General features: G+C 34.0%; 1 protein-coding gene across 1 annotated transcript; it reads left to right on the top strand.

Moving 5' to 3' along the window:
• The first annotated feature begins 19861 nt into the window (after positions 1-19861).
• LOC132067407 (uncharacterized protein At4g28440-like) lies at positions 19862-26296 on the top strand. The gene is made up of 2 exons (XM_059460626.1): positions 19862-20081; positions 26061-26296. Exons 1-2 carry the CDS (start codon positions 19880-19882, stop codon positions 26246-26248), a joined length of 390 nt encoding a protein of 129 aa, XP_059316609.1. The 5' UTR covers positions 19862-19879; the 3' UTR covers positions 26249-26296.
• The last annotated feature ends 393 nt before the right edge of the window (positions 26297-26689 follow it).

Here is a 26689-nt window from a genome sequence, read left to right as displayed (position 1 = left end):
AATCGTCCTAACTGGGCGGAGCGATCCTTATCCTACGTTGGCATACGTAGTTTCAGGTTGTCTGAGTCTTCTCGATAATCTGTGTAACTCCCAAAATATGAACATGGATATAATTGACTTAGTAGCCCATGAATTATATAAACATAATTGTAAACATGATTCGGGATTGCATTATACCATGAAGATAGATATATAACATAACTTGTATGAAAACATGAAAGCAGGTAGAAGTTCATGAAAATAAACATAGAAGTTCATATCTTGCATTTAAGAACCCATGGAATGCAAAGTATGGATTTTCATGGGTTGCGGACAAATTGTCAATAACCAAAACGGACTATTAAGAAAAAAATAACGAATTATTAATACAACATGGTATATCATGGTACATGTACTTAGGGTTATCATGAACATGGCTGGAAACCCTAGCTTTGGTAAAATTTTGTATAATCATGGAAGAGCGTGGTGTGGGGAAGAACAATGGCGTTCCCACACGTAGATAGAAACCCTACATACCTATTAATGCACCCAAAACTTGTAACTAATGATCTGAACTTGAGAAGAATCCCAAAAGCTTTAATCTTGAACCCTTGTGATGGGTTTTCTAGAAAACCCTGGGTTTAGAACAATGAATTCCTATTTAATACTCAAGAATATATGTTGGAATTCACTCGGGATGCTTAGAATAGACTAACCTTGATGTATTCTAATGGTGGGAAGAGAAGAACTTCGTGCTAGGGCTTGGGAATATGGAAAATAAGAAAAAGAACTCAAGTCTGGTATTTATATTTTTGCTGAAGCAGGAAGAAGTAAGGGCACAATGTACTGCTCGTACATTATTGTACGTCCCGTACATTATGGGAGTACCTCATGTGTCAATTTCCAAAGCTACAATTTTTAGTCTGTGAGGTACGTGATGAAAAGTACGGCCCGTATAAATTGTACGTCTTAAAAAGTACGGCCTATACTTAGAAGTACGGCCTGTATAACTTGCTTGTACCTTGAATGTCAAATTCCACTGACTTTTGATTTTCCCTTGTGAGATACGTCCACGAAGTACCGTAAACGTACTTTTACTGTTCCAGGCAAATTTCCAATTCCAACACTTCTCGTCTTGGTTTTTAAGTCCCCGAATCATGAACGTAGTTTAGTTTAAGGCACGAAGTGTTACACCTAAAATAAGAAAAAATTCAAGAAACTAAACAATTTCCTTTGCGGTTTTAGTTCTTTTTATAATATATTTCAAATCCCATTTAAAGAAGGAAACCTGAAAGAAAAAGAAAATCAGCTATATATAAATAGACATAACTCAGTTGCATTCGTTGTTTGTAGTAAATTTCAAAATGGTGATCAATCGTCATTCAAGAAAAAATATAAAGTTCAGAGGAAGAAGAAATAACAAAGGCATAAAAGAGAACGTTTGTTCATCCATTGAATCTTTTCCTAATGAATTACTTACTGAAATTGTTGCAACGATTGCTTCTTTTTCCTTCAAGGCTTTTATCAATGCTAAGCTAAGATATATACATATATATATATATATGTATATATTTAAATCTCTTAATTAATTATATCGATCCTTTTATAATGAACAATCTCCTTTATTCTTTCCCTTAATCGATTGATATTTTAGTTGTAAAATTCTCAATGAAATCACAAATGAACGATACGTATATCAGAAGGAAACATTGGCGGACTTTCCAATAGAACCTTCATGGGAGAAGCAGAAGCAAGGGAAGATAAACAAACCTACTTCTTTCATGGAGCTATGCAAAGAATGTGATAATACATAAGCTTTATACAGAAAAGGCGTGGTAAGAATTAATCAGTGCGGCTTTAGGGTGAAGCTGATAAAGCAATGCACTAGTTTTGGAGCCTATTTTTCACTATTATAGGTTTATAAATTAAAGCTGTATTTAAAAAAATCGAGTAATTTAAAGTAAAAAGGTATATTTTTTTAATTAAAAGTATAAAAAAAAAAAAAAACTTCAAAATAGATTTGAACAGTTCGAAGTATTGAAAGATAATTTTTGGTTGTTTTCATGGGATTCACGTTGGAGCACGAGATGCGCACGTGCATGATGCGCGTATGACACATGCAGAAGTTAGTTTTATTGAATATCTTATATAGAGCACTTTTAAGACTTGGCTTTAGGCCACAAATTTCATTAAGCTGCCTCTGAAATTAATTTAATGTTTAAGTTTTCAGTCTTCAATTCTTGATTAATTGATGAATCAGTATTCTTTTTTGCTTCTAAAGTTTTCCAATGCCGACCAATATGCTGAATAATTAGGCTTTTTTTTTTTTTGCAACTCCCTCGCTCTTGTACACTGACCATCACATACACAAGATACACTCAATTTGGAAAGTCATGCATTAATGTTTATTTACGTATAATCTCCTTGTATTTCAATGATGGTTTTCGAATTAAGGAGTAATTAATTGATACTAATGTATTTCTATTCTCAGATTCTAAAGCAAGCGGCAAAAGGAGGTCACATTTGAGCATTATATGTGATTGGCATAACAACGGTCATTATGGGCAGTGACTTCAACCGAAAAGGGGTAAACTTGATTGTAGCATGAAAGAAATGGAGCCACTGAGAAAAATAACTAGAGAGTGTCGAAAGAAATTAGTAGAGATCTTGAAAATTATTTGGGTGAAATATCCTTTAGTTTTGGGACAAAGACCCACTCGTTGTACTATTCAACATCAACACATACACTGGAATGGTTGGGACAGTGACGATGAAGTTGAACGTGTCGATTCTCATTGTGATGCTCGCAGTTGTGACACAGAAATTGCTTATATCGTTAGTATTTTGCCTAGGTGTTAGTATTAGCTATGATTATCTTTCGTCTGTAATATTTTTTCACTCTAAACTATATGCGTAAGTTTACTGCTGCTGCCGCCGCTCGGATTTAATCGGACCTCAATGTCGGTATCGGATGCTATCCAGATGAAAAACAAAAAAATTATAATCGACTAAATATCAACGTTCAATTATTAACGTGCAACGCACGTTCGTAGAGATTAGTTTATCTTAAGAGGGTAAAAAATTAAACACTGGTCCTTAAGGAGGATCTCTTGTGAAAATTTCTCGAAATTAACCAAAAAAAAAAAAAAGGAAAATTACGTTCTATGTCTACTTGGAGAAAATATTTACGCCATATACCCCATATTTTGAGTTTGTTACCCGATTTAGCTCATATTTGTGTATAAACACCTTTTATACACTATTATACACTTTTATACAAGGTTGATACATTATGTATAATGCTTTCCCCAAGTATAGTGGTATAAATTGGGCTACGCGGTGTAATATTATATGTTGGGCTGTATATTTTTTAAAATTTCCCTATAGCAGATTTTATAACAAATATATCATTTTTAAAAAAAAAAAAAAAAAAAAAAAAAAAAACCTTAGCAAACCTAATTTAAACGTTAGTGACCTCCATTCCATCAATATACTCTTTAATGCATTTCCTCTTTTATCTCTCTTCCATAAATAAAAAGTTACTCAAGTTTCTCAAAAATTATCAAAAGTGATATAAAATAAAGACTAACTTAATTTATAAAGTACAAAAGGTACTAAATGATGAAATATGTAAGGCAGTACGTAACTATTGCGTTGTATTGATATTCCTTTTTTCCTTTTTTTCCTTCCAACATTGCATGTGTGCTTCCTATTTATAGGAGCAACATACAAAGGATTAGTCACCAAGTGAAGCTCATAAAACTTACACGTATGAATTCCAAGATGATGACAAGATAATTAATGTACATCCACTTCTGAGATATTTACAACACTCCCCCTTGGATGTCCATTAATAGATGATGTGCCTCGTTAAAACCTTATTTGGAAAACCCTAAGGAAAAAGCCTCAATGAAGGAAAAAGAGTACACATATCTAGTAATACGCTTTGAGGGTTTTGCAAGCCATTAAAAACCTTGCCAAGAAAACCCAATGGGACAAAACCTTAGCATAGGGAAAAAGAGTGCAGCGCGTATTCTACTCCCCCTGATCAAGACCACGATTCAGATGTTGGAGTCTTCGCATTCCAATCTTGAATATCATCTTCTCAAGAGTTGAAGTTGGCAAAGCTTTGGTGAACAAATCTACGTGATTGTCACTTGAACGGATTTGTTGTACATCAATATCACCATTTTTCTAAGATCATGTGTGAAGAATAACTTTGGTGAAATGTGCTTCGTTCTATCCCCTTTATGAAACCTCCTTTTAATTGAGCTATGCATGCGATTATCTTCATATAATATTGTGGGTATTTTTGTATCACACTTCAAGCCACATCTTTCTCGGATGAAATGTATCACTGATCTCAACCACACACATTCTCTACTTGCTTCATGAATAGCGATTATCTCAGCATGATTTGAAGAAGTAGCAACAATAGACTGCTTTGTCGATCGCCATGATATAGCAGTACCTCCGCATGTAAACAGATAGCCTGTTTGAGATCGAGCTTTATGTGGATCAGATAAATAACTCCGCATCCGCATAACCAACAAGATCTGTACTACCTTTGTTAGTATAAAACAGACCCATATCGCTAGTTCCCTTCAGATATCGCAATATATGCTTAATCCCGTTCCAATGCCTCCGTGTAGGAGAAGAGCTATATCTTGCTAGCAAATTAACAGAAAATGCTATGTCAGGTCTTGTAGCATTAGCAAGATACATAAGTGCACCTATTGCACTAAGATATGGTACTTCGTGCCCAAGTAGCTCTTCGTTTTCTTCCTGAGGTCGGAATGGATCTTTGCTCACTTCAAGTGAGCGAACAACCATAGGAGTACTTAAAGGATGCGCATTGTCCAACCATAGGAGTACTTAAAGGATGCGCATTGTCCATGTAAAACCGTTTTAAAACTTTCTCTATATAGGCGATTGATGGATAAAGATCCCTTTTGTGAAATGTTCAATTTGCGAGACCAAGACAGTTTTTGTCTTTCCGAGATCTTTCATCTCAAATTCTTCCTTCAAATATTCAATCGCCTTTTGGAGCTCTTCTGGAGTTCCAATGAGATTTATGTCATCAACATAAACAACAAGTATAATGAACCCTGATTTTGTTTTCTTAATAAAAACACATGGACAAATGGCATCATTTGTATATCTTTCATTTATCAAGTACTCACTTAAGCGATTATACCACATGCGCCCTGATTGTTTTAAACCATATAATGATCTTTGTAATACGATTGAATACATTTCCCGAGACTTTAAACCAAATGCTTCGGCATTTTATATCCTTCGGGATTTTCATATAAATTTCATTATCAAGTGAGCCATAAAGATAAGCGTAACCACATCCATCGAGATGTATTTCAAGGTTTCATATACGGCTAAACCGATAAGGTATCGAAATGTTATAGCATCCATAATCGGTGAATACGTTTCTTCATAGTCAACGCCGGTCTTTGAGAGAATCCTTGTGCAACAAGGCGTGCTTTGTATCGTACAATTTCATTTCTCTCATTTCTTTTCCGTACAAAGACCCATTTGTAGCCAATTGGTTTTACACCATTAGGCGTTTGGACTACAAGTCCAAAAACCTCACGTTTAGCAAGTGAATTCAATTCTGATTGAATTGCTTCTTGCCATTTTGGCCAATCATATCTTCGTCGACATTCTTCGACGGATTGAGGTTCCTGATCCTCACTGCCTTTCATAATATTTAGTGCAACATTATATGCAAAAACACTATTCACACAATTTTCGAATGATTCAAATTGACCTCATCATCAGTAAAACTTAATGATAGTTCTTTACTCACTGGAGTCTCGGGTTTGCTGACTTCTTCAGGAATATCAGGATTAATCAGATCTTGAATCTCTTCATGAGATCCTTTCATAGTGTCATTCTGATCATTGTTTGTATTTCTTTTTCTAGGATTTCTATCCTTGGAGCCCAATGGCCTACCACGCTTCAGGCGTGGATGAGATTCAGAGGCTATGACACTAGTATATTGTCCCTTTGGAACGTCAATTCGAATAGGCACATTCTGCGGGATATGCGACTTAGTTATTCTTTTCAAATCGGTAAATCCGTCCGGCATTTGATTTGCTATTTTCTGCAAGTGGATGATCTTTTGGATCTCCCCGCTTGCTCACATATAGGGGCACGTGGATCAAAATGAGATAGTGATGAAACTTTCCACGCAATTTCTCTTTTGGTTTCTTCTTTTCTCTCTCCCCTAATTGTGGGAAATTTGTTTCATCAAATCGACAATCGCAAATCGTGCGGTGAATAAATCTCCCGTTAATGGTTCAAGGTAGCGAATAATAGAGGGTGATTCAAACCCAACATATATTCCTAATCTTCTTTGGGGCCCATCTTAGTGCGTTGTGGTGGTGCTACGGCACATACACAAGACAACCAAAGATCGAGAGATGAGCAATATTTGGTTCATGACCAAATACTAATTGTGATGGGGAGTATTTATTATAATGACTCGGTTTGAGGCGAATAAGATCTTGCATGTAAGATAGCATGACCCCAAACGGTGGTAGGCAACCGTGTTTTCATAAGTAATGGTCTTGCTATCAATTGCAAACGCTTAATAAATGACTCAGCAAGGCCATTTTGGGTATGAACATGAGCTACGGGATGTTCAACTTTTATCCCAACTGATAAACAATAATCATCAAAAGCTTGGGATGTAAATTCTCCAGCATTATCAAGACGTATAGCCTTAATAGGATAATGCGGGAACCGTGCCCTTAAGCGTATTATTTGTGCCAATAACTTCGCAAACGCCAGTTGCGAGACGATATGAGGCATACATGAGACCACCTCGAAGACGCATCTATTAGAACCATAAAATATCCGAATGACCCACAAGATGGGTGAATAGGTCCACATATATCCCCATGTGTACGCTCTAGAAAAGCAGGAGATTCAACGTCAACTTTCATTGGTGATGGCCTGGTTATCAATTTGCCCTGATGACAAGCGACACATGAAAATTCACTGCTTTCAAGAATCTTCAGGTTCTTAAGTGGATGCCCATTTGAATTTTCAATAATTCGTCTCATCATTATCGATCCAGGATGACCCATCCGGTCATGCCAAAGCATAAAAGTTCCTGAATCGTTAAACTTCTGGTTTACGATTGAGTGCGTTTCAATTGTACTAATTTCTGCATAGTACGGGCCGGAAGACAAAGTTGGTAATTTCTCCAAAACATATTTCTCCGGAGACATTCTTTGTAATAATAAGATATTCATCATTTGTTACACTTAATGTCTCGACGTGATACCCATTACGGCGGATATCTTTGAAACTCAACAAGTTTCTTGGGGATCTAGAAGAGAATAATGCATCTTCTATAATAAGTTTCGTCCCCTTAGGTAGAAATATAGTTTCTTCCGAGCCTTCAATTAATTTCGAATTGCCGTAAATTGTATTAATATTTCCCTTTTTCTACGCAAGTGAGAAAAATATTTCTCATCTTTGAATATAGCATGCGTTGTTCCACTATCAATCACACAAATATCTTCATGACCTGGTCATTGATCCAAATAATGTTCGAGGATTTTCCATATATTCTTCAAAACGAAAGAATAGACAAAGTAAACATCGAAGTAGATATTACGATTAGACAAAGCATTACATACGCTTTATAACATACATTACTATTAGACAAAGTATTACACACACTCTATTTACATAACTATGAAAACATAACCATATTAGCTAATATAAACGACATTTATGAAATATCTAAGTTATTACAGATCCATCGCCGATCAGATGATCTATTTTTCCTTCAGGCTGTTCAAAGAAATCTGCCACATCTAGATGTATAGGTTCAACATTATCTTCGAAATGAAATTTGCTTCGGCATTCTTTTCGGCCTTTTTGAGGAGGCAAACTAGGTGCTTTGGCGTACGACAGGTAGGTGACCAGTGCCCCTTTCCTCCACATCGGAAGCATTTATTTTCTGAATTTTTCTTTTGCACAGTTTCATGCTTTTCATCCTTCCTTTTACACTTCTGGTGGTGAAGGGTATTATTTGGTGCAAGGCGAGAATCATGATTAAAATTCCTTCCTCGACCACGACCATGACCACGACTGGAGCCACGACCACTCACGCCTAGAATGGCGAAAATTTGCCTCATTCACTTCGGGAATGGGCGATTACAGTGGGTCGGCTTTCATGATTTTTCATTAATAATTCGTTATGTTGTTCGGCAATTAAAAGATGTGCAATGAGTTCACAATATTTCTTGAACTTCATTTCTCGCATCGTTTGGAGAGCATACTCGAGCGGGAAAGGTGGAGAATGTTTTCTCCCGATATCATGATCGTTGATATTTTCACCACATAATTTCAGGCGAGAAATAATTTTAAACATTGCGTAATTATATGCCTTAACATTTAAAATCTTGCACCTTAAATGGAGCCAATCATAACGTGCTTGTGGAAGTATGACCATCTTCGGTGATCATATCTATCTCTCGATCATTCCACGACGTAAGAGGATCTTTAACCGTGAGATATTCCATTTTCAAATTCTCATCAAGATGATGGCGGAGGAATATCATTGCCTTGGCACGGTCTTGGTTTGATGCCGTATTTTTATCTTTGATGGTGTACGCCGTACCCATCGCATTAAGGTGAATCTCGGCATCAAGAATCCAAGACATATAGCTATTGCCAGATATATCTAAGGCTACAAATTCACGTTTAGTAAGATTTGCCATTAGTAAAGGAGAAAAAAAAATCAATACCTTCGAGGCTTTTAAAGTATTTGCTTGAGATAACAGAGTCTCGTGCCGATAACGTGATATAAAATAAAGACTAACTTAATTTATAAAGTACAAAAGGTACTAAATGATGAAATATGTAAGGCAGTACGTAACTATTGCTTTGTATTGATATTCCTTTTTTCCTTTTTTTCCTTCCAACATTGCATGTGTGCTTCCTATTTATAGGAGCAACATACAAAGGATTAGTCACCAAGTGAAGCTCATAAAACTTACACGTATGAATTCCAAGATGATGACAAGATAATTAATGTACATCCACTTCTGAGATATTTACAACAAAAAGGAAATATGTCAAAGCTTCTCCCCTTTTTAATAAGGTTTCGACCAAGGGAATTATTTGATATTTAGTTTATTCAAATTTTACTTTTTATGATGGACCAATTATATGAAGTTCTCACACATTTATCATTTTTTTGTGCGGATTTTCTTCGAAGGCACTGGTCTTTAATTTTTGCTCCTCAAATTGTTGGTCTTCAATTTTTACCCTTTGCCTAAAAACCCATGGGTTCCGGGTTCGAATCGCCGTTTAGTCAATTTTTTTAAAAAAATAAAAAATAAAATCCCAAGGCAGAGTTTTTCAAACTTTCCCTTGAGGAAGAGTTTGCCTTATACCTTAAGGCAAACTCTGCGTTATAAGATAGCAAACTCTGCCTCAAGCAGAGTTTTGCAGGCAAATTCTGCCTTGTGAATCTGTCACGACCCAGTTTCGCTAAATCGCACCGGCACCTACCTTTCCCCCATCGATAAGCGAACCCTTATCCCAACAACTATAAAATCAACAATAAATAAATAAATAAATAAATAAGCGGAAGAGATACAAATTCGTAAGTCTGACGATAATAATATAGAAACATGCGGACGTAAGGAAATACACCAAATCCACCCAGAGTCTGGTCTAACCATACAAGAGCCTCTAACTATTCACTACGAGTTTGAAAGTAATAAAATACATTAATAGTCTCAAAAGTATGTCTTAGAACGGAAATAAAGACATAATAGATAGAGGAATCTTCGGGCAACGAACGTCCCCCTGCTCACCTTGAAGACTCGAATTAGTAGATACTCGAACAGTTATCAGCCACGAGGTGTAGAGGTCGAACCCACCTGGAACTCTGCATTCATAAAAAAATGCAGCAAGTGCAGGTCAATACAAACAACAAGTACTAGTAGGTATCATAGGCCGACTAAGATTAGCTAACATAGATAAAAGCAATAAGGTAAGATAAGTAGGTAAATCAACAAGGTATAAGTCAAACATGAACCAGTAACCAAGTACACGTCATCACTTATGTTATAGCATCTAAACCCAAATGTGCCGAGTCTCAATATATCAATCCGAATTCGTATATCACAAGTACATCACAAGAATATCGCAATAGAAGCCATAGTACAATGCAATGCAATAATGTATGGAATGTGAATGCAATGCATATGCACCGTACATATGTACTCAAATAATGGAACATCAGATCTCGACAAAGACAACCCATGGAGGACCCGCAAAGTCCATGTACCTCACGATTCTGACAAAAACCTCGGTAATCGCTACCTCACAATGCCCGCAACAACTTCGGCAATCGCTACTACTCATTCTCGATTCCGGGATAAACATTGAATATCAGTCCTCACGTCACTCTCATCCAACCGAGGCCAGCTGCGTAACGATTTCCTCGAAGTCATCAATGTATCAACAATATATCATGAAGGATAAGAATGCGTGCAATGTATGAGTTCAATGTCAATAATCAAATCAATATCAAAGTACCACGCATGGGCAGACTAACAATATCACGAAAAGGCTACACAATAAGTCATAATAGAATCACTATCCTCGACTCAAACGACAACAAGTAAGATATTACAATATCATAATCAAGAAATATCAATAGTCTTGAATATCTACTATCTCCATGTGGCATCAAGCCAACAATGATAGAATAAGATAAGTCATAACACAACGGGGTGCCTGACCCTAATCACACAACAGGGCCCAACCTAAGACAATATCCAACCCAACTTCATACCCGAAGGTTTACATGCATTCTCCGACAATATCGTCTAAATATATGTTTAAGCAAAAAGTCTCACTATAGGAGTGAGCGTAACCTACCTGGGAAGGGTCGAGCAAAGCCAAAGGTCTCTGAACAATCAACTCCTTAGTCTTCCCTTTCTTTAGAGCCTTAAGATAGAGAAAGTCTAAGCATATTCGAATCAAGAAATTAGAATCAAGAAGAACATCAAACAAACTCTACTTCTATTCAAGGCCCAAATCCCCAACCTATGGAATAGGGTTTATGAACTAGAAGGGTGAAATTAGGAATCTAAAGGTCTCAACATGAAATTAAAGCTCTAAGTGATGAATTCCTATCAAAATCAAGCTAGAAGAATCAACAATTTACTCAAATTCGGATTTTAGGCAAAACCCCCAAATTTGGGTTTAAACCCTAACCACCAATCCCATAATTTAGCCACTAATTAGGAAGAAGTCATGCAATTATAGGTTTTAGTCATTTATTCCATGCTTAATAGAGCTAACCCAACCAACAAATCATGACTTACAAGCCTAGAAAGAAGAACTCTTGGAACCTTCTTTAATCTTCAAACACTTAATAAACTATCAAGATAAAGGGATTCTAAGGTGATTAAGGACAATAGAATAGTAAAGGAATTAGAAGAACTTACCACCAAGAATATCCTTGAAAAGCTCCTAAGAACTCTAAAGTCGAAATAATACGGAATGGGGGACTTAGGGTTTTTAATACTCAGTTAATGAATTAATCGGCCGACCGTTTCACGCACAAGGCGGGACCGCCTCGACGGTCACTCGGTTCACCGTAGCGGTCGATCACATGTGTCTCTTCGCCCTTTATGGCGGCCCGTCCCCGGCCCTTTAACAGCGGTGACGTTTGCCGGCATCGGTGCCTCGGCGTGGCCCAAATCAAATCCAAACACCCTCGGGAAGCGTGTGTGGGTCCCCTCAGTCATGGGCGAGCTAACAGCTCGAAAAGGTCAAAAAGTTCCGGAAAGACTATAACGACCAAGCGGGTTGTTACAGAATCTAAACTCTACCTAGCAAATTTTTTTAAACTAGTTTTAGTATACGCGTTGTGCGGGACTAAAAAGCGCATACTGACAACTAACACTACAACCAAAAAAGTCGGACTTAACTATGAACTTCGTCGTTAATCTGTGGCTAGATTGCTCTTAGCTAAGAATTTATTATTTAGCTTTCTGTCGATAATTTATGTTTATTTAGTAGTCACATAATTTAATATATAAAAGGGTATTGAGAGTTTTTATTTGTTCGAATAATGTAACAAAAAAAATTATTTAGAATATATTTTATTTTCTAATATTTTATCCTTGTTACTTATAATTTGCATTTTACCAATCTAATATTTATCGCTATATTTATTTTGCTTTATTTCTAATTTCTTGCACCACAAATATTTATTTCATTTAACACGTTTTTTACTCTTACATTATGTAAAAAAATTATTATTCCAAGATACATCATTGGAATTTGAATTGAATTTGGAAGTAAAGGTTTATATAAGTTCATTCAGCCAATATTCATTATTTTTTTATAAGACATATTAGTATTTAATTGGTAAATCTCCCCTCTATAATTCAATAGCTATTCTATTTTATTCAACAAGTGCTTTCAACTTTTCCATAAGATCAAAATTGAAAATTTTGTACCCTGTCGAAAGTAAACCAAAACTAACGTTAATAACTATCTAATGATTTGATGCATAATCTCCGTGCACTCAATAATTATTTGATGTACTAAAGTAGAGCTATTCTCATTTCTAAGGTCGACCTAGTTAATTGGAGAAGAGAAGGTTGTAAATTTTTTTAAAAAAATACCAAAATATTAGGAATCCTTACCTAGTTCAAATAAGGAAGTATTTTTAGTACATACAATTTTAGTTGATTTCAAAGTTTTAAATAATAAAAATAACAATTAAATGGCTATTATGTCTATATATTTCTAAATGGTAAAAAAGGCGAATAAGATTTTGCTAAGGGTAGTAGTGAAACAGATTGAATCCTTTCATCCTTAACCAGAGATATCAATATCTAGTCTTGAGGAGAAAACTTTTAAATTTTCAAGAAAACATTCATGATTTATGTTTTTTGTACAACGTTATAGGTGAAATACACCTTCACAAAACAATTGAGTAAGAATAATTGAATAGTCGCGTTATTAACCAAACAAAAAGAAAATTGTGTTTTTTGATGTAAAATTGACAATGAACTGAGTAAAAATATTGGAATTTCAAAAAATTCTTTGACTAAATAAATAAAGGCATAGCTTATTGCGTCATAGTTGGTGTCAATGATGAATTCACTGCAAGTAAATATCAAATCACATTAGAAGAAAACAAAGGATTTCATCAATGAAAAATAAATAAAATCCCAATAATACATACATGTGTATCCATGTAATCAATTTGAGCATTCCGAAAGGACACATGCTATCAAAGGCGAATTTTGCATGATTAGGGATTGGAGTGCCAATTTCTAACCTGAAAAATAAGAGATCCCTGTCATTATTCTTGATCAAATCCGGTCGTTCCCTTCATTTAAAAACCTAATAATACACGTACATGTGTATCCATGTAATCAATTTGAGCATTCCAAAAGAGCACATGCTATCAAACGTGAATTTTGCATGATTAGGGATAGGAGTGCCAATTTCCAACATGAAAAATAAGAGATCCATGTAATTATCAAATTCGGTCGTTCCCTTCGTTTTCTTATGAATTTCGATCAATTTCTTTTAAGATATGATTTTTAAACTCTAGTTGAATTTTTATTAGTACATGGTTAGGAATAAAGAAAGTGAAAGTTTTCTAACTTAAATAAAAATGAATTTCTAACAATCCCAAACGTACACAAGAAAAAAGAAGACATAAACTATCTACAATTTACTCCCAACATAATCAACACTTACATTAAATCAATCAAGATGTATGGTAAAATAATCTTATGAATTCTTGATAGGCAAATCATAAAACCAAGCATATCAGTATGAATCCAATAACATACTTGTAAAATAGTTAATACTTACCAATTCAAGAGGAAAAGATTTTAGGTTATTGCAAAGAGAGAGACAATGCGTGAATTTGATGAAAAAAACTGAAGCTTTGAGAAAGTTAAATAGTAATTTTGTAGAAGAGTCTTAATTGAATTGAAGTCCTAAATATTAGGACATAATTTAAATAAGCAAAAATTCCTAAATATTAGGACATAATTTAAATAAGCAAAAATTTAAGAAGTAAAACTATATATTTTTAGTCCTAAATCGATTGTATTTACAATTTTATTTGCATTAGGCATGCGTGAATATGGTATGTACTATGTACTACCCGTGATTATGGTATGTACTACTACGAAGTAGTGTTTTTAAAGGAAATACTAGTATACAAACCCGCGCGATGCGCGGTAATTTAAAGAAAAATAATCATAAAAAATGCTAACTTATTCATTTGAAATAACAAAATTGATCAATTTTTATTGTATCACATTAACATATTTAAATTGACTATGAAATATTTAAATAATTGTTAATAAATAACTTTTTAGTAGTGAAATTACAATTAGTACACAATATCTTGTCACGGTCGCAATTATTTTAGATGTTTTGATATGAAAAGATAATATTATTTTTATCATATTCCATTGACTGATTTTAAAAAATAATCAAATATGAGATGAAATAATTGTACTGTAGTTGGACTTTTAACTTTTTATTTTTAATCAATTAAAACATGCGATTATACTTCCTATCTTTCATTTCAAGTTTCATCTTGTTTGTATATCAATTCAATCTTAACAAATAATTACACTCAATTCAAAAAAAAAAACTTATCTTCCAATTCCAATTCGAACACTAAAATTGTGTCAATTCGAAAAGTTCGTTTTCCAAATTTTAAAATTAACCACAGTCAATTCAAAAACTAAGCACATGCAATTTTATTATATTGCTTATTAATTTTGTCAAAAATTATCATGTGACTCAGGTTTGATATTTTTTACCGCAAACACGCGCAGGAATGGAGTTATATTATGTGGCCAACTCCCCAATTTAAAATAGATGTATATATGTTTCCTTTAAAAAATATAAACGGTTAATTGAATTTAAATTTAAATTCAAAACAACAACTAATTATTATTAACCTTACTAATTCTATCATATTGGTATTCTTCACACTGCATTCAATAATATTTTTGATGCGAGAACAAAAGCAGGAATGAAATATAGATAACAAAATTGTTATATCATTCATATACCACTCTATCCTTCATGGAATTCACATCTTATTGGAAATTGGTTCCGTTCAAATCAAAGTGATCTAGAGACTACAATAGTTCGTACTTAAACATTACACAAACTAAATCTATCCCTTCTTTTAATTTGAACTTCATCTCTCTCACTTCTCTCTCCGAGATATAAAATCAGTGATGTCAACAACTTTTCATAGCATAGCCTGATCACACCGACTCTTTTGTTTTGTTTGAAAAATAAATAGATCATTTGCTCAGGCCCAAGTACTGATCCAACTTCAAGTTTTTCGCCAACATCCTCCGCCTTAAAGTAAGCAATCTGATATTGAATCGCCTTGCACTAATAAATTGTATAATAATCTACATCAACAATATTGAATTGAATTTTTTTAAAAAGGTAACGATGTAAACATGTATTTTGTTCTATAAAAATAGTTGAAACTTCTAGCATGACGTACCTATTGATTGTACATAGACTTCAGACAGGACTTTAAGAGATCAACACGTAATGTTCATAACTTTGATTTAGATTAAATTTTCAATGATACAAAGAAGAAGGCAAGTAGTAGTTTAAAATTTCTGGACCTCGTACATATAAGTCGAACGGAAAGAGCAATATGGTAATGATATCAAAAGAAGTTGAAATGCACCAGCAAAAACAACAACAATGAATTAAGATAAATTATTGTGATATAGTACCTCCTGTATTTTCCCTTGCTTATGGTGTCCTTTTTTGTTTTGGTTCTAATGTAGTTGATTTCATGATACATGCAACACAAACAAATACACACAAAAAAATAATTTAAAATGGTGTTTGCTTTGGGGGAATTGAAGGCTAAAAACCTGTTGTTTCATCTTTGTTGTAAGATCACTACTATTTCCTAATTAGTTTAGAAGAAAAACAGAGATGAGAAATATATCAGCTACTATATGTATATAGTAGCCTTGCAAATCCAATGCGTAGAAAATTGTTTTGAGCAAATAATTTTTTTACCTGACAGTATTCTTTGTTGTGGGGATGATAAATGATTGCCCTGCATATTGAACAAATTGTTGTTCCTCTTTCAAAGCATGCAATAAGAAACGAAAATAAGAACAAAGATGTGAACAAAAAATGATAGCACCGTTTGAATTATACTTAGTAAGTTTTTAGTACTGTTTGTAAACATTTGATATGGATAAGCATCTATCCTGAAAACCCTCTAAAGATGAAAGGTGCAACAAATCAAACAAATTGGTGGTGAAAAAATATGACAGAGAGAAGCAACCCAAAAAGAACAATAAATATAATCTTCTCCAACATTATTCGACTCCTCAAAACTGCAAAAGCACAAATAATAAAACAGACTAAAGACAACTGAAGACCTCTATATTGTCACACAATCTGACTGACATTTCTATAACTAAATAAATTTTATGCAAATTCTCAGTAAAAGATGATTAAGAGAAAAAGAAGGGGTTATGAATTTTTGCAGCCACACCAAATATTTTCCACTTTTCACTGAAAAGCGGAGTATATGTTATGCTCTCGTGGTGTGTAATATATATGTGTGCGCGCATGTAACCGTGTGTTGGGTTATGGGAGAGATTATGTGATAAGGCATGTGGGAAATGGGGAAGTTAAGCAGACGTGGGTGAGGCTTTGGGGTTATTTAGGTTAGTTGCTTTTTTGGTTTTGGTATTTCCCTTATTTTATCTATTAATTAGATAAGATTACTTGGACAAAGTGGAGGAGTTGTAATCTCCAAAACTGTCAGTTTAAATTCAAATTTTAAACCTTTATCTTTCTATTAATTTTTAGTTATCTTGGAATTTGATTAAAATAATAACTCTTGTAAAAATGATATATTTGAATTCGAAAAATACTATAATTATGATATACTAAAAATGCTAACTGTTGACAAATCATTCATACAAATCCAGTCCTTACAACTGCTCAGTGTAGTTTCTCCTACAAAATGTAGTCATTCTAATTAGTACGTGTAGATAATCTATACATGTAGAAATTGGAAATCTAATTTATAAAATTCCTACTTTAAATATAGGCTTGAATGAAACATAGTAAGAAAAATTACAGAATTGAAAATATAATATATAAAATTCCTATTTTAAAATTTTGAAGGAAACATAGTAAAAAAATTACAGAGAAAAACATGACTCGCTTATATATATATATATATATATATATATATATATATAAAGTAACATAAGCTTAAATTTAGGACACGGTGGAGAGTTTAGTTAATAATTATTTAAAAAAAAAAACATTTACATTCAAATTATACAAAGTTGTGGATAATATCTAACGTAACTTGAAAAGATTAGAAAAAACATGCTATAATTTTTTTTTTCAAGTGAACAAATAATAAAGTAAATACACAGTAGCAACATGTATTTGGAAAAAAAAAATAGAAAAAAGAAAGAAGAACAGTAGAGACATAGAACGTGCTCACCCCCATTATAGAATGATTGTAGGTTTGCTTGGCACTAATATTTTGGAGCACGTCATTTTTAATCTAATTTTGTATTTCTTAATTATAAATCGGTACATTCATGTTCAAATTCAAAAATTAACTAATTATTAACTAATATTAACTAATTAACTATTTTTTATCCTTAAACTAACACATGGCATTCTCTTGCATTGCCACTTGTCCTAATTCTATTGCAAACTATCCTCTTTTTAATAATATATAGATAACAACTTTTTATAACTTCCACTGAAATTGTCATTACAATTTTATTTGCAGTAGGCACGCGTGCTTGTAGAACAGGACTTTAAAATCTAAAAAAATTATTTATTATATTATTTCCTGATAGACTATTATTTGAGAAAATTAGTAAATGATAATTTTGTCTTTTGTAGAGTCTTTTAATGAAGGATAAAAAATTCAATCAACATTTCTAAAGCCCTTCATGCTTTTAATACTTTTTTTTTGGGCGAAATAGAACAGGACTTTAAAATCTAAAAAAAATATTTATTAAATTATTTCCTGATAGACTATTATTTGAGAAAATTGGTAAATGATAATTTTGTCTTTTGTAGAGTGGACTTTAAAATTTAAAAAAATTATTTATTAAATTATTTCCTGATAGGCTATTATTTGAGAAAATTAGTAAAAGATAATTTTGTCTTTTTTAGAGCCTTTTAATGAAGGATAAAAAATTCAATCAACATTTCTAAAGCCCTTCATGCTTTTAATACTTTTTTTTTGGGCGACATATCCTTCAAAAGGACTGGTCTTTAATTTTTTTCCCCTCAAATTGGTGGTATTTAATTTTTCTCCTTTGCTAAAAGCTCCTTGGTTCAGGGTTCGAACCCCCACTAAGTCAAAAATTAAAAACAATTGACATAAGTTTGGGATTCGCAAGGTATAAGTTGAATTTCAAACTCTACCTTAAGGCAAAAAAAAAAAAAAAAAAAAAAAAAAACCAATTACTTTGATGGAATTTGAGGAACAAAAATAAAAGGAAAATTTACTTGTTATAGTTATGAAAAGTACGGTTTATTAATATTAACTATCTTTTTTCTATTTATTATTAGTAGCTTAATTATTTATCAAATTATCATCTATAACTTGTTTTTATAAATGCAGTGTATTTTCCTAAAAATAAGGTACTTATCTAAACTTACTCACAATCTCTTTTCTTTTTCAAATATTTTCTCTCACATCTTAAATTCTCACTATCCGATTTTTACTCCTATTATTCTTCACCATAATTAGCACGATTTCTCTCACATCTTAAAGACGATTTTTACTCCCATTACAAGTAACAAAATTTGGTAAATTTTAGTGTTTTTGTTTATGTTGTATTTCTCCTCACGCCTACAGTGTATTTTTTAAAAGATTTGAATGTATTCATCTTTTTTGGTGGAAATACGGTGGTATTTTTTATATTTTTGCTTGTATATTTTTGTATAGAGTGTATTTTCTTGTATTCACACTTGTATTTAAAAATATATGTATTAAACTATAAGGAAATACAGACGAAATATTTAGCCCCAAAAAATAGGAAAAAAAATACATATATTTAACTATGAGGAAATACGACCGAAATATTTAGCTCAAAAAATTAGGAAAAAAAATACATGTATTAAACTATAAGGAAATACAACCCAAATATTTAGCCCAAAATAACAGGGAAAAAATTACATTTATTTAACTATGAAAGAGAAACCGGATGAGTTATGGAGGAATGGTAAATATGTGATTTGTGGGGTGTATCCATTATTAAAAAACTCCATAATTAATGGGGCACTAAAAAATCGTCCAAAAAATAAGTTCAGGAAATACATGTATTTTTACAAACGAAATGCAACAGTAAAAATCTAAAAATCAACTACATATGGTAAATATGAAAAAGTAGCTATAATATGTAAGAAAATCTCAAAATATGATGGTTTATATAAGTTTCCCAAAATAAAAACCACCCCAATAAGGACAATCGTACAAATTGCCCCACATATTTCCAACTATTGGGCCCAACTCAGATCTATTCTTTACATTTACAAGCCCAAATCTCTTCGTCAACGTTACAACGGTACTTCACATACGTAGCCAAGTTGCATTTATAGTTAGGCCTCCCAACCAATATTTTTTTTTTTTATTTTTTTTTTTATATAAACTTGAATTCTTCTTTCTTTGAAACAAATCTCTATTCTCCTATAATTGACTGGCTAATCCCCACGATCTCTTTCTCTGACGAAATCGAGTTTCAGGTAAGATATACAACCTTTATGTCAAAGATTTTTTTTTTAATTGTTGATTTTTTTGTCTGGGAAATAAATGGGGTTTTTCAGAATGGCAGAGCAGAAGAAGCAACAAATGGGATCTAAAAAAGTGAATCAACTTCGTCCATTGGATAATGGGGTAAATATAACTGTTAAGGTTATAAGTAAGAAGTTAATTGCACAGAGAAATCGTCTTGCTGAATGTTTGGTTGGTGATGAAACTGGTATTATTATACTCACTGCCCGCAATGATCAAGGTAATTCTTTTTTTAACTAAGAGTGTAATATCATTGGGTAATTATTGTGGATTGATTTGTAATGCTTGATTTCGTTTATGGTTTATAATGATGTTCTCAACTTTCTTCACATTGAGGCTTAGATGTTCCTTAAGAAGCAAATAGTGTTTGGATTGAGAAAAAATCGAGTCTTTATTGTTAGAATTGGCTTTTAATTTCATCAATGCCGAGTTTATATTATTAAGATCTTGTCATTGATGTCGAAAGGAAAACTCTTTTTCTATGATGTTTTTAGTGTTCCGACCGCTTAATTTGTTAATTGTGTCAGATAACAGATATTCCTCAAGAAGCAAATAGTGTTTAGATTGAGAAAAAATCGAGTCTTTATTGTTAGAATTGGGTTTTAATTTTATCAATGCCAAGTTTATATTATTAAGATCTCGTCATTGATGTCTAAAGGAAAACTGTTTTCGATTATTTAATCAATGCTGACTCCTGTTGTAGATATCGGAAATGGCTTCAAACTTGAAGAATGTCTGGATTGCTAAATATTGAGTCTTTATTACTAAAATTGGAAAGTTCTTGGAAAGTGCACGGTCGAAATTTATTGATAGGTCATTAGGAATAGTGGATATCGAAAGGATTAAACACATGTAGAAAAGGATAGATCATGTTTGATTTTGAACCCCCTGCTGATGTTAGATGAATGAGCTCCACGGGGAGGCTTTTTATAATTGCAAACTTGTTTGCTTTGGTAGTCGGGAGTTTGTGGCGTTCTGAATTTATATTGTCAGGATGAGAATGCTGCTCTTCAACCTTTTAAGGAAGCAAGGTGGGGAAAATCACTAGCATCTGAATGCACACACTTAAGTTGGCTGTGCAAGTTCAGTAGTTTTGCCGATCCGGCAAAAATACAGTAGTCGTAATACAATATTTTTGTTGTCCGTTTTCTGATTTAGAAACTATATGTAGCATTGGATAGTGATTACGTGTATAAAGAATCCTTACTAGTTACTGCTGCTGATTGAAACCAATAACTTGGCTTTATCATTATTATCACTAAGCACGGAAGATTACATGAGTTCATTGATCTTTCATCCTTGTTCAATGAGATTTAAATTCCAAACGGCTTAATGTAACTGGTATTTTACCATGTCCAAAAAAGAAGGTGCTTCCTTAGCTCCAGGATCTTTACATAATTCACAATACATAAGCACTATCATGCCCTTGAATAGGGGTCATGCCCTTGAATAGGGGACGGATACAACAACAACAACAACAACAACAACATACCTAGTGAAATCCCACATTGTGGGGCCTGGGGAGGGTAGAGTGTACGCAGACCTTACCCCTACCTTGGGAGGTAGGGAAGTTGTTTCCGGTAGATTCTCGGATGGAAGGGGAAAATTGGTGCACAAGCTTATAGATCTAAACTCAAAGAGAGAGTGATAGGAAGAGAGTGAATGAGTTGAAAGGTACAATGTTTAGAAGCTTAGGTTTTACAATGTAGATGCATATCGGAGTATTGTGGTACTCACATGCTTTAGCGTTGGCTTTGTCTTAATTGATAGCATTTAATGTGGACTGTTCCTTAGGACAGATTCTAAAATGGAGTTCCATAATATCCCACATAGAGAGAAAATAATGTTTAAGAGGGGGCAAATAAAACAAAGAAAGAGAGAGAAGAATAAGGACAATTACGTCATTTGACACAGATACACGTGGGCCAAACCAACAATAGGAAAAAATACTTAGCAAAAGGTTGCAAAACTTGGAACGTTGGGAAGGCTTCAGTTGAAGCTCACAGAACGCACGAACAAAAAAGGAAAACGCAGTGAGAGAAAAGAAAATAAAGGAAGAAAAGAGGAGAAAAATAGTGATTTCATCCCAAATCATGGTAATGATCTTAAATTGTTATGGGATTACAAGAAGATTTTTATGGTAAAAGCAAGGGGAAATTTTGAGGAATTGAGAAAGTCTAGCCCTAGGATTCTTCAATCCAAATTGTCTAATTTAATTTTGATTAGTGTTCTGGAATCCTTTGGCTGAGGAGAATCTGTTGGTGGTCGTGGTTGAAGAATTCTGACCCATTGAACAGAGTTGACTTTTTTGGTTAACCCTTTGATTGCGAGTTTGACTTGTGTTAGACATTAAGAAAATGTCCACCGAAGAGTTTTTGACCATTCTTAAACCTATTTTTGTGTAGTTTGGGGGGATCCAGAGACACCAGGGCGTAGATCTAGTTTATTCGTAAAGGGTGTTTGAGTTGTGAATTCGAGGTAAGTGAGACTTTAAGCTTTGATGCTTGCTTTCAAAACCTGTTTTAAAAATGTGCTTTGTCTGCCCGAACCATATGTTGGGACAAGTGTGTGCTTGGCAAAATAGGTGGTCATTGACGAGCCGTACATACGTTTTTTGTGAAAAATAGTAAAATTACTTAATAAGTGATTCGTGGTATGGTATGTTATCATTGTCAAAAAAAAAAAAAAAAAAAAAAAAAAGTGATTCGTGGCGTGGTGTGGCGTGGTTTCATGCCGTGGCGTGGTTTCATGCCATGGCGTTGGGAGCATACGCTGGCATAATATGTTACCAATAGAAAAGACATCAATAAATGAATGATAAAGACTCTTTTGGCAGCCCCCACGAAAAATGCGGCGGCTCACCTCAACAACTAGATCAACTCCACCAAACTCGTCATGTACTAGCTTCGTCATCAATAGGATCTCCATGGACATGCTGCATGCGGGTAAGGAGTGAGTTATACGTAAATATAACCCAGTAAGATCCTCGACCAGCCACTTTGAATACCTTGGAACAAGTGTTAGAAAAATATAAACACACAACGAGCACATAAAAAATACGCACCATGAATATTTAATTACTTGGGAAACACTATGTCAACCCAAGACAGCAGGAGGACTGAGTTTAATGGATATTTCTGTATGGAACAAGGTTGCGATTTGCAAACTATTATGGAATCTCTGTGTTAAAAAGGATAAGCTATAGGTGAGATGGATGCATGCCTATCATATGAAGACAAAACAAGTTATGGAGGTGGAACCAAACAGGCGTCATGGATGACCCTCAAAATTTTCAAAGCCAAGAAATATCTTGAGGAAGCTGGACTGCGGTTGATGAGATATGCAACATGAGGGTGTTTTCCATTCACAAGATGTATGTGAAGATGAGGGGGCCATTCTAGAAGGTAGCATGGAGGAGACTATGGTGTAACAATTTAGGACATCCCAAATGGCTATTCATACTACTTCTTGTTGTTCATGAGAAGTTGTATACCAAATATAGATTGAAGAGACGGGGAATTATCAAGGACCAAACATGTTCTATATGCACCACTACCGATGAGAGCCTAAAACATTTGTTTTTTGAATGTCAACTTAGTAGACATATTTGGTACAAGTTATTACAGTGGCAAGGGATCAATAGGCAGATATTACGAGGGCAAGATGAAGTTAATTGGGCTAACAGACGTGCTAAAGGCAAGAGTGCAGATTCAATGATATATAGAATGGTTTTTCCTGGATGCATATATGTTATATGGAGGGAAAGGAACCATAGGGTATTTCAGGCCAAGAGGAGAGCAGCAGATGACCTTGTTAGGCAGGTGAGTCAGGAGATTTTTGTTAGAAGCAGAGGCAACACCAAGCTAGCTAGTCGATTACAATTGTTGGACTTTTATCCATAGCTAAATAGTTTGGTAGTAGTAATGCAAGGAAATGCAAGGTTGGGGCTCTTTGTCCAATCTGCATCAATTTTGATTCTGTGTACATATCCACTTTGGTAATGGAAGTTTACTTAATTGCCAAAAAATAGGTTCAAAAAAATGTTCAATAAGAACACTATATATCTCAATGCAATCTATATAGAGGACTTGTCATAAATGACAGTGAAGGAAATTAACACAACACCTCGACTAGTCCACAATAACATACACAATGCCCCAAAACTATACTACGGCAGCATGTATAAGCCCCTAATATATTACGGCAGCATATATATGCCCCTAACATATTATGGCAACGTATGTAATGTTCCTAGTATATATAGCACGACAGCAAAAAATTGATACTTTAGCACAGACAAATCACTTATTAAATTATTTTAGTATTTTTCACAAAATAACATATCTTCTCCGGCTGGTCAAAGATCACCAATTCTTCCAAGCACACGCTTGTTCCAACACCTGGACCAGATAGGCAAAGCACATTTTTAAAATAGGTTTTGAAAAGCAATATTCAAAGCTTAAAGTCTCACTTACCTCGAACTCACTACTCAAACACCCTTTTCAATAAACCAGAAGTACGCTCTCGTGTCTCCGTAGCACCTCAAACTACACAAAATAGGTTTAGAATGATAAAAAACCCTTTAGTGGATGTTCTCTTAATTTTTAACACAAATCAAACTCGCAGTCAAATGGTTGACAAAAAAGTCAACTCTGGTCGACGAGTCAGAATTCTTGAACCATGACCACCAATGGATTCTCCTGGGTGAAAGGATTCCATAACACTTATCAAATTAAATTTTGATAACATTTGCCCTTTCAAATTGACTATTTGGGTTGAAGAACCCTAAGGCTTGACTTTCTCAATTCCTCAAAATTTTCCCATGTTTTTACGATAAATTTTTTCTTATAGTCACGTAATAAACTCAATTAAAAGTTTAAGATCATTACCTTGATGATTTTGGAATATACCCAATTTTCTCCCTTTCTTTTCTTTTCTCTTACTGCGTTTTTCATTTCTGCTCGTGCTTTCTTTGAGCTTCAACTGAGGCCTTTCTCAATGTTCCAATTTATGCAGCCTTTTGCAAATTTCTTTTCTATTGTGGGCTTGGTTCACGTTTATTTGTGGAAAAGGACATAATTGTCCTTGTTCTTCTTTCTCTTTTTATTTGCCCATGGTCTTAAACATTATTTTTCTTTATGTGAGAAATTACAAGTTTCTTTGTTATAACTTCAGAGGTTATTTTTCTGAAGTCTTCTTAGGATTCGAATTTTTAGTTGCACCTAAGGGTGTTTGCCTAGTGGTCAATGAAGTGCGTTGAGAACCGTACCGTGAGGTCTCAAGTTTCTAATCCCAACAGAGGCAAATTAAGTGATTGCTTCACATCTGTCCAAGCCTAGGTAGATAGATTAACCCGGTTGTCATGGAATTAGTCGAAATGCGCAGAAGTTGGCCGGAAGCAATGGTATTTTTTTTTTTTTTTAAAAGAAAAACCGAATTTTCAGTTGATTTTATGCTGGCTTCCGGTCAAATTTTGTATTGGGAGAGTGTTTTCTAGATGGAGTTGTACTAAAGAAACAGGAAAGACGATTACCCTAGACCTAATAACAGACATTTGTCACTAGTATGAGTTAATTAAATCTCATATACACTTCAATATTCCTACTTCTCTAAATGTAATCTTCCTCCTTAGGTGATCACAATATCAATTCTGGTTGTTATTCATCTTTAAGAGCTTTTATAAATGCTATCCAAATTACCAGATTCTTGTCTGGTTGAAGCATCAAGGTGACACAGATATGATTAAGTTCTTTAATTTCAAAAACCCAGCCTTGCCTTACCCATTCATAGTAAAATGAAATAGAAAGTTAATGGCTATTATAAACTAGAAATGACAAGGAAATTTGGTCTATTGAATTCATCCAGCAGGAACGATTAGTCCCTTAAAATTTAGACAGAAAAAGAATGGGAGAAGACAGGGTAAGTCTATAAAATTGTTGACTCCAAAACTTGCTCTATCTAATTGCCTTTTATGTTTGCTGTTTGATATCATTATATGCTTATTTACAATAATGTCGACTACTTTCTTGCTGTACTTGTCCATTGCTCAAATTATCTGATTCAATTAGAAAAAAAAATAAAAAATTACTTTAAGCAGATTACTAGGGACATGTCTTAGTCCCAATTTCTTGCATGGACTTGAAGATTTGCTTTAATTGTTCATTGAAGATGCCTCAACTTTTAATTGTCTTTTGTGTAGTGGATTTAATTCAAGAAGGCTCAACACTAGTCCTGACAAAAGCTAAAGTCGACATGTTCAAAGGATCGATGAGGCTTGCTGTTGATAGATTTGGCCGTATTGAAGTTGGTGCACCTGCCAGTTTTTCGGTGGCGCAAGATATTAACATGTCCTTGATTGAGTTCGAACGTGTAGACGTTGTTGTGTAAGCACCAATTGCCTTCTGCTGAAGGGAACAAAAGCCTCGATTAAATAGCTTTAATTATCTCTCTTGGTTTCTTCTTAATGTATTTCTCTTCACATACTGGAAGAGAAGTCTCAGAAACTTATTCCCAGAGTAAACCTTTTGTAGTCTTGAAGAGGAACAAGGTGTTAATTCCTATTTTGCTTATTTACTTGTTGGCAATTAGGATTTAGAAGTTCCAAAACAGTGTTTTATAGAGGGCAATTCGCAGATTGCCCTTCTTTTGGGGTGGTCTTTAAATTTTCCTTCTCATATTTGAAATCTTTAAATTTTGCCCTTCGGCTAAAACTCATGGGTTCCAGGTTCGAACTTTCACTCAGTCAAAATTTTAAAAAAAATTCGCAAGGCAGTGTTTAAATTTCGCTATGCTCCCAACCGGCATACACTTGTGAAGGAATTACCAAAG

This window comes from Lycium ferocissimum, chromosome 8 (genome assembly GCF_029784015.1).
Source record: "Lycium ferocissimum isolate CSIRO_LF1 chromosome 8, AGI_CSIRO_Lferr_CH_V1, whole genome shotgun sequence".
NCBI lineage: Eukaryota > Viridiplantae > Streptophyta > Magnoliopsida > Solanales > Solanaceae > Lycium > Lycium ferocissimum.
Note: the sequence above shows the minus strand (reverse complement) of the source record. Positions and strands in the feature narration are given on the sequence as shown.